This window comes from Poecilia reticulata, linkage group LG9 (genome assembly GCF_000633615.1).
Source record: "Poecilia reticulata strain Guanapo linkage group LG9, Guppy_female_1.0+MT, whole genome shotgun sequence".
Classification (NCBI taxonomy): domain Eukaryota; kingdom Metazoa; phylum Chordata; class Actinopteri; order Cyprinodontiformes; family Poeciliidae; genus Poecilia; species Poecilia reticulata.
Window position 1 is genome coordinate 18,386,982 of NC_024339.1, and position 9,098 is coordinate 18,396,079.

Here is a 9,098-nt window from a genome sequence, read left to right on the forward strand (position 1 = left end):
TTTTTTACGTTTTTTTTTACCCCGTTATGCATAACAATTTAAAAGGGTTTAACGTAAATAAAAATGGAAATAGTAATAATAAGTAATAAGTTATCTTTCTTATTTATAAGGCATTTGAGGCATGTGGGAAGATTAAGATTTTATTTCACCCCAAGCTGCCTTTTGTGAGTGTACTGCGCAAAAGTCTTACCTACTTTTGCATATTAGTATTTTAAAATGGCCTGACTAATTGCTGGATTCCAGATGACGTAGCACCGACGTCACCCAATGCAGATGGAGGGCCGGAAGTAAATTCAGCCCATATATTTCTGTGGATCCAGCATCAAAATGTCTGAAATCTCTGTCCTCTACGGTTGTTCCAACCGTTCTACTACAGAGAAAAATAAACGTTATTTTTCGTGTCGACAAGTATTCATATTTAAGGTAAGATTATTTTTATGCCCTCTTGTCCCCAGAGCGCTAATGTTGTTAGTAGCTAGCTCAGTGCCGAGAGGGGGACAGAAAATACAATGTTTATTCAGTGGGACTTTCATGCAAAAAATCAAAGAAAAAGAAAAAAGCTAAATAAATTAAATATAACCTACCCAGCTATACAGTCACAGTGAACTGTTATTATTCCCCCACATGCTTCTTGTCTGGCCACGAACAGACACGAAAATGGGGTTTCTGTAGATCGGTGCAAATATTTCACCTATATTGGACCTGAATTCAGCGTCCTACAGCGACTCAACATTAACATACAGCATGAATTTGAATGATTTATTTATTTATTTTTAATAGAAGCTAAATAAATTTACCAGGAGATTCAAGCTCATAAAATAACAGGGGTTAGTTCGTTGTTAGCGATAGCATCGTTATCATAGACTAATTACTTAAAATAGCACACACTACTCACCCGGCAGAAAAACGTCGACATAATGCTTTTTTGATCCTAAATGCTTGACCCAACTTGAAAGTAAATGATTGTATTCTCCGGGCTTTTGAAAGCTTTCTTCAAATAATATGTTGTATAATATGAGGCCTGCAGCTTCTTATAGTTAGTTAGGTGGATCGCCTCGACACCAGATAAATCCTCAAGATTATAACATGTCTTTTTTTTTTTTACCGAGATGATACGGATCATATCCTGAATATTTGCATATTTTTTTCGAAATACCTCATCTGTTCCATGCTTTGTTTTGAACCGGAGAAATCCCCTTCCGGCCCTCCATCTGAATTTCGCGCATTATCCGGGTCACGTGTCTGAAACTCAGCAAGTTTTTATCGCTTTTCTTAACACTTTCTCAATAACTTCTACAAATTTGGACTTTTTTTTCTTTTTTTTCAGCTTTAAACGACTTCTATAAATTGCTCCCCAACCTCTTAGCAAACACCCTATTTTAAGATATTTTGATTCTTTGTCATCATTTTTCATCTCACTCCCCCATTTAAAAAAATAAACATTTGTGAATACAAGCAATAACACGATTCAGCATTTGTAAAATACTGTTTTACAATCAAATAAATGATTCCTAATGAGATTTCCAGCAAATAGCCAAGGACAGTACAACCACACAGCAAATCTCTAAGGTTCTCCTAGCCAACATTTATATGGGAACCATATGGATTTGCTCAGGTTGGATGCTCACTAACTGGGCCTGTAGTAGAGGACCCACTCAGATTAATAGACTAAAGCTGGTTGGGTTGAAAGTAGTGAATGTATGCAGCTCTTACCTAGGTCCCACTTGATGCATTGCTAAAAATTGCAATGCATCAAAACTATATTCTATTATCATGGAGCCATTTTTAGAACCGTGTGGACAATGACATCTGGGGTCCATTGTGAAACCAACTTCCTGTCCATATGGGACCCTTATGGAAATGTTGATTTGAGTCAGGCTTTTGCTGGATTTGTTTCTATTTATTAAAGACATTATTTATTTTCAGAAACTGTTTGAGTTTATTTTTATCCCACTTGCATAATTTTTAAGAATAGGCATCACATGGTGCTTTTCATATGAAATGCACAGGTTTTTACCTGAAAATGTTTGAGTAAGAAGGAGTCAATCAAAAGAAACTTTTTAGAAGACCCTTAGAAAGCACAACTATCCACTAAGAACTTCTTTAAAGATTCCAGGGAAGTCATAACAATCTGTAAGTTATATTACTTTATATTCATTCAGATTGATACACTCAAAAATGTTCATACTTTATGTGTTGCATGTGTTAACCTAGCATAATTTTGACCTGCTTCAGCCACGCTTTAAGATTGGAAAGGAAACAAACAATGAACTAATAAAAACAATTGTTTTGAACTTGACTGACCTACAGTGTATGAGTTGTATACGTTATCCTATTAGCATCATACTGACCTGCTCAAACCACATTTGAAGGTTTAATGTCACTTTTGAATTCTTAAAATAATCTTTACAGAATATTAGAAAAATAACTCTCTTAAATGCTTAAATGAAGCACTTTTGTTGTTATCATATGTTAAGATATCTATATTTACATAGATTGGCTGTTGTTATTCCTTTATTTTAAAAATAAAAATAATATAACGAATAAATAATAAAAGAATTTAACTAACTAAATATGATAAACTAAAATAAACAATTGTGATTGATAAATATAATTTTATGCAAAGTCTTGAAAGTGCAGAATTAATGGACCATTATAATGTATTAGTACAAACAATATTTTCACATTTCCCGATCATTTTAGTGCTCATTCCTGCCATGAGAGTGAGTTCAGTAAGATCATTTAAAATGTTTTTGTCGACATCTTCTGGTTGACTTATGTCACTGTGTACATTGATGAAGTCCGCTGGTTCTGTCAAACTATTGCCAGAACACGCTGAAAAACGAAATTCTCGTGTATTTAATTTCGAAAACACGTTTTGCTTTTTAAAACTCGCAGCTGTTTTACATTTCGATGTGTAGTTTTAGTTTTAGTAGTTGGCGATTCTTGAACTGTAAAACAAGAAGATAAAAGCGGAACCTTTGCTGCAGCTTGAGGATTTGACCGGACTACATTTAACGTGGCACGCTGTCATAACTACAAATCGTGGGACTGTAAAGCTCTTTGAGGGAGCAAAGTTGTCAATACGAGGTATTTTTTTTTCACGCTTTTTGTAAATTAATAACTTCCCGTGATCACCCACCAGGTAGGAGGATTATCTGTCTATGCAGTGATTATTATCATTGTTTTATCACTGATTAGATATCGACTAACATAGTAGTGAGTGAGTTGTTTAGACTTGCATTTATTAACAGCCTCGCCAGGAATTAAGTTATAGAAAGACCAAGTCTAATTTTGAATCAATATTAATCGTCATTCCATCTGTTTTATCATATTAACATTAATATATGTTGTTTATAAATGCACGTATTTTACACTCATGTGGCCAAATTAATGTAACTTTTTTATTCATTATTCCCAGTTAAGCTTACATAATGGAGGAGGAGGATGATTGTCCAGAGTTGGTGCCCATTGACAGCCAGCCTGGTCCCGCAGCTCGGCAGATCCCCGTCACCATCATCACCGGCTACCTGGGTGAGATGTGGACTAAATAAGGAGATTAAAAGCTCAGACAAAGCTGCAGGACTGTTAACTCAGACCGTTTAATATCATAAGTGTAGCACCTTGGAAAAGTACTCATACCCCTTGTTTTTCTTTTACATTTTAGCATTTTATTTTATGTGATGAGCCAATAAAATGTAATTTGCAGTTGTCCAATTTTTTTTACTATAAAAAAAATCTGAAATGTCTGGTGTACATTTTTATTCAGTCTTTTCTTTTCTTTTCAAGTCTTGCCACAGATTAGGTCTGGACTATGACCGGGACAATCTAACACATGAACATTATTTGATTTAAACAATTCCATCGTCACTCTGGCCTTATATTTAGTGTTGTCCTGCTGGAAAGTGAACCTCCTTCCCAATCTCCAACGTTTAACAGATTCTAAACACAGACTCAGGCTCTGAAATAATAAATATGACTGTTGGGACTTGCATATGTACCATTGTGTGTACACAAAACCTTAACATAAAATCAATTTCTTTACAGGTGCCGGGAAAACCACGCTGCTGAATTATATCTTGACGGAACAACACAATAAACGGATTGCTGTCATTCTCAATGAGTTTGGAGAAGGTAATTGCGGAGAAGAAGTGACGTAAAACCTAACTGAATACATATGCAGCCTGTTTAGTAGGTGGTTGAGTCACATCTTGCATTTGTGCTACGAACAGCTAATTTGCAAAGAAAAGTACGTTACTTCATTGGACTAAAAGATTTGTGTGTTAGGTTAGAGCTAACACAGGGGAATAGAATAGGGAAATGTCTATGATTTACACATGAATACTTATCTACAGGAAAATACAACTGTGATTAGGAGCAGAAGGCTCATTTGTGATTCTTAATGAAGACTGACTGATATGTTGTTTTTTCTCTTTTTTAAAACGTATAAAATGGTGGTTCTTTGAGAATTACAACACATTTTTTGCAGGTTTTTATTAAAACTTATTTTAGTTTTTGAAAGGTTATTATACCTAATGTGCTGTATGTAGCTGAAGTACAAGCAAAAATGTCTATTTGTATTATAAAGTTTACAGACCCCTGCTCTTGACAATATTAGATTTGTGTTTATGGAATACACAGATAAGAAAAACCCACCATAGTTAACAGTTTTCACTGAAATGCTCTGAATGTTTAAAAACTGATCAAATATTTAGAAATGTCACATAAGCCTTTGCACTACCTCTGAAAGCTGCCTACCCTCTGTTCCCCCCTGCACCTCCTTCCCCTTCCTGCAGGGAGCGCTCTTGAGAAGTCGCTGGCAGTGAGTCAAGCAGGGGAGCTGTATGAGGAGTGGCTGGAGCTGAGAAATGGCTGCCTTTGCTGCTCTGTCAAGTATGCGTTGGAACTGCAGTTCATCTCAAATGCACTGATAAAAATATTGACTTTTTTTCACAAATATATTTTAACTAAAAAAATCACATGGAAGAATAAAAAATTTTATATTCATGTTTATTAAGCTCAATGAAACTGATTTGAAAATGTCTGTAAACTGTTATTGGGATTTTTTTTGTACATAAATTTGCTTGTTTTATTTTTAAAAAGATGATTTCTTTAGTATTTTTCAAATCAAGGCTTTTACCTGGTCATTGTCATTGCTTGATTGTTTTCCTTTCTTTACTTAGGGACAATGGGCTCAAAGCCATTGAAAACCTGATGGAGAAGAAAGGGAAATTTGACTACATTCTTTTAGAAACAACAGGACTTGCTGATCCAGGTAACGCACATGAAGATAAATTCAGGCAGGTTGTTATAAATTTGTGTTTCCCGATTGGCTGATCATGTTGTATGTAAGTGATGACCCCAGGTTGTCACATTGTCCATTGAGTTCTCCATCAATAAACTCAGTGGGCAATTGAGTTCTCTGATGGAACTCAATTCTAGCCTTGGTTTTCACATTTAAACATCAGTCACTTAACTTTACTGCTTTAAATGCAGTAATGTAGCTGTTTCCTGATCTACGCAAACAGACACCAACCTGTATCTAGTTGAATGGTATGTTTTCTTGTCTTTATTCTATGCTGATGTTTATGCTATCTGAAACCATAAAAATGTTACAGATGGAGTGATTAACTCCAAAGAGGAAAGATTAAATTAAGAAAGCATTTAATTGTATTTATTTTAAAGGGAATGTTAGGGGTAATATGGAGGATTTTTTTTTACATTATATTTTTTGTCTCCTATCTCCTCCTATTAAAGCTTTGGGTTTTCTAAAAATTTCAGTTTAATACTATTAGAATAAATGATTAATTTACACATTACAAGTTGTACAAGAGTTAAACAGAAGGGGGAAACGGTGTGTTTTCTTCATTTCAGTTCATTTTGAATCCATCTTTTACTAAGTTATTTTTTTTCTTTTTGTTTGTGCGTCCAAATTGATAGTTTCACCACATACTTTGTAAATCTCACATCAAAAGTTGGACATTTTCTGACAAGCCGAAGATCAGAGTCATGTTGCTGTGACAGCAACACCAAGGGGAATCCTGAGAAGCATCTAATTGTCCGTTCATCTCTTTGCTGCCAATCTGGAAATGAGCTTTAGGCTATTAAAGGGGGGGCATTGTGGCGTGTCGCTAAGTGACAGGTGTCAGGAGGTAGCGTCACAGGCAGACACTCGCTACCCCAGCTCTCGGTCAAAACAAACAGAGCAGACTCAGACTGGGGCTGGCCTGACTCCTCTTCCTCGTCATTGGCTCGTTATGGCCCCCGACAGGCCTGTCATTGGCTCCGGCAGCGCTGTCAATCATAAAGACTCCAGGGAGATTTCTCTTCTGTTCTTTCAAGCGGGAGGTTGGATGACTTATATGAAACATGCCATTCAAAAACTGTGTTTGCATTATGCATCCATCAAACATTTGCAATTATTACTTATCCTCACCTGACAGTTTGACAAAAGTGCGAAATGGAAACAAACCAAATGTACCAGAAGGACGTGAACAATTGATGGCTTCTGAAATTGCTTTTATCTGGTTTTCTGGGCTCTGCCTGAAAAAAAAAATAGTTTGGATATGGAAAATCCCAAAGTAGATTAATTCCTAATAAGAGCAAGCAAACATCAAGTCATTTCTCTTCATTTTAAGTGAGAAAAAAAAGTCATATTTTCTATCTGGTTCCGGTTTAATTTCTTCTTTCTGGTATTTTATTTTATTTTTTTTACATTTTGTTGAAGTATTGTTGTCCATCAAACAAGAAGTCATTTTCATAAGTTCTCTTCTGTTATTTTAAAATGTAAAGCTTTAATGAGTCAGGAAATAAAAATCCTGCTTCTGTCAAAAATTTTAGGCCAATTTCGGTATTAATATAAATCCTTTGGTTTCTGAGTGCACAAATAATTTTACACAATTGCGCTGGAATATTATATTAGCATATTAACAAGGTTATGTATGAATTTTATCTCTGTTCTCACACTAGTCCAGCTTTAATCTTCTCGTTTTCCCGTTCTAATATACTGAACTCCTCTTCGCAGGAGCCGTAGCCTCCATGTTTTGGGTCGACGCAGAACTCGGCAGTGATGTCTACTTAGATGGTAAATATCTGTTTTTTGTATTTTAATTCTTTGTTTTGTGAGCCCCTTTGTTTCAACCATGTTCCTGTTGATGCAGGGTGAAGATTGAGAATCCAAAGGTCGTGCCCCATTATGCATGATCCTACCTCCACCCTGCTTAACAGCTGGTAGATCTTAGATTTGAAAACCTCATGTCATCCAAACATTGTTGCTTTACTCTACAGTTCAATATTTGTATGAAGCTGCTAAATTTCTTTGAGCCTAAAGGTGTCACTTTTGATGCATGTGGTTCTTTTTTTTGGTCAGCATCCACTTGCAGCAGGCTTGTTAGCCACACACTGGAACCATTAGCCCAAGTAATATTGAGCTTCTGTCATAAGTGGGCCACAGTTTTAACTCAATATTTACTACATTATATTTAGTTTGCTCTCAATTCCTACTTTTCTTGTTTATTTGCCTCATTTCGGGATATGTGTGTGTGTTTCAACGAATGAGCTCCTGCTCCTCACACTAAACGCTCAGCTGTTCCCTCTGTTCCGGCTCATTCACCAAGTCCTCTATTCAGACTGAACAGCTCAGAGAATCACTGACAGACACCGAAATGGAGCTTTGGTTCAGAACAAAAAGTGTTTGATTCATGCTTTGATTTTTTTTTTTTTTTTTTCTTGTCCTACTGCAGGGATTGTGACAGTCATTGATGCCAAATATGGGCTTCAGGTATGTGATGGAGATGCTTGTTTTAATAGTAACACAAGATAAAAACTCTTTAACCGTTCATTTGAGAGAAGATTGTTCTTCTGTAAATTGTTTAGTAGTTTTTCTGATTTTCACAAGAAAAAATAGCAATTCTGCAGGTTTAATCAGGCAACCTGAAAATATTTGTTATATTTACCATAGTAAATATAACAAATCTTTAATTCTGCAGTGGCAGAAGGAGCTGAGATTTTATTTTTTTATTTTTTTACATCCATAGCGGTCTGCTTAACCTCCGAGATTCTTGCATTCCCATCCTTTCAGTGAACAAACACATCCTGCCTCTTTTGTGCTACTTAAAAGGAACAAGACAAGTGACACCCAGATAATGGGCTCTAATTTAGAGGTGTCATGCTCAGTGAAGTGACGCATTTCATGGCATTTTGTGAAGCAAGATGAAGGGAATCCTGACAGATAGGAGGGAATCAAACTCATGTTGGCAGAGTAATAGATATCAGAGGAATGACCATTGCTATGGGGCTGTCATGTCCTCTGACCTGCCTCCCATTGCATTTATTTTTTGATATTGATCTAAAAATAACCACCCCACCCCCACACCTCCATGAAATTTACCCATCTACTTAACATATTGTGTTTCTCTTGTGACAGAATGGGTTAACATTTCAGCCTCTAGCTTTGCTCAGCTGGTAAAGATACTCCAGTAGAGCTGCATGTGTAACTCCAGCAAATGGTGGTTCTGATTACACACATTTCTATTTGCAAAAACCTTTGAAAACAGTACACCCTTGTGGTTCCACTTTATATTTTCACACTAGTTTGTGTTGGTCTATCACACAAAATCCCAACCCTGGTATTAGTAGGGATGTCTCCTATAATATGGTAAAGTTAATTTTGATAATGTGTGTGTAACATCTTTATTATTTCTTCTTTTATAGCAACTAAAAGAGGAAAAAGCAGAAGGGCTTGTCAATGAGGCATCCAGGTCTGACTACTAAAATTTGTTTTTTTTTGCTCTTTTTTTTAACTTAGTATTTAGTGAGAAATAGAAACAATCAATTAAAAAAGCAATAGTTATATTTCAGTCAAAGCTGAAATCCCTCAAGTGCTCTATAAAGAACATCCCTGATCTGAGTTTGAAATTCGGTTTATTAAGTTGATGTGAAAGAAATGCCAATATGAGAAAAACTCTTTTTAGCATTATACAAAAATAAGTTCAATCATCTAGATATAAAGTTTCTGCTTTTAGTATGAAAAAAACATTAATTTGCATGTTTTTTCTCTGTTTTAAATAGAAATAATTTTAACAGATGACATATCCCAA

General features: G+C 35.6%; 1 protein-coding gene across 3 annotated transcripts in view; it reads left to right on the top strand.

Annotated features, from left to right (window-relative positions):
* Positions 1-2,992: 2,992 nt before the first annotated feature.
* cbwd (COBW domain containing) overlaps positions 2,993-9,098 on the top strand; it is a 13,193-nt gene continuing 7,087 nt past the window's right edge. The window contains exons 1-8 of one of the 3 annotated variants that reach the window (XM_008418361.2): positions 2,993-3,145; positions 3,422-3,534; positions 4,048-4,134; positions 4,797-4,893; positions 5,184-5,275; positions 7,025-7,084; positions 7,743-7,780; positions 8,713-8,759. In XM_008418361.2, coding sequence (XP_008416583.1) covers positions 3,435-3,534; positions 4,048-4,134; positions 4,797-4,893; positions 5,184-5,275; positions 7,025-7,084; positions 7,743-7,780; positions 8,713-8,759 — 521 coding nt within the window. In that variant the 5' untranslated portion in view covers positions 2,993-3,145; positions 3,422-3,434. The remainder of the gene's footprint in view (positions 3,146-3,421; positions 3,535-4,047; positions 4,135-4,796; positions 4,894-5,183; positions 5,276-7,024; positions 7,085-7,742; positions 7,781-8,712; positions 8,760-9,098) is intronic. The other 2 variants (XM_017306454.1, XM_008418362.2) reach the window with 2 other exon arrangements.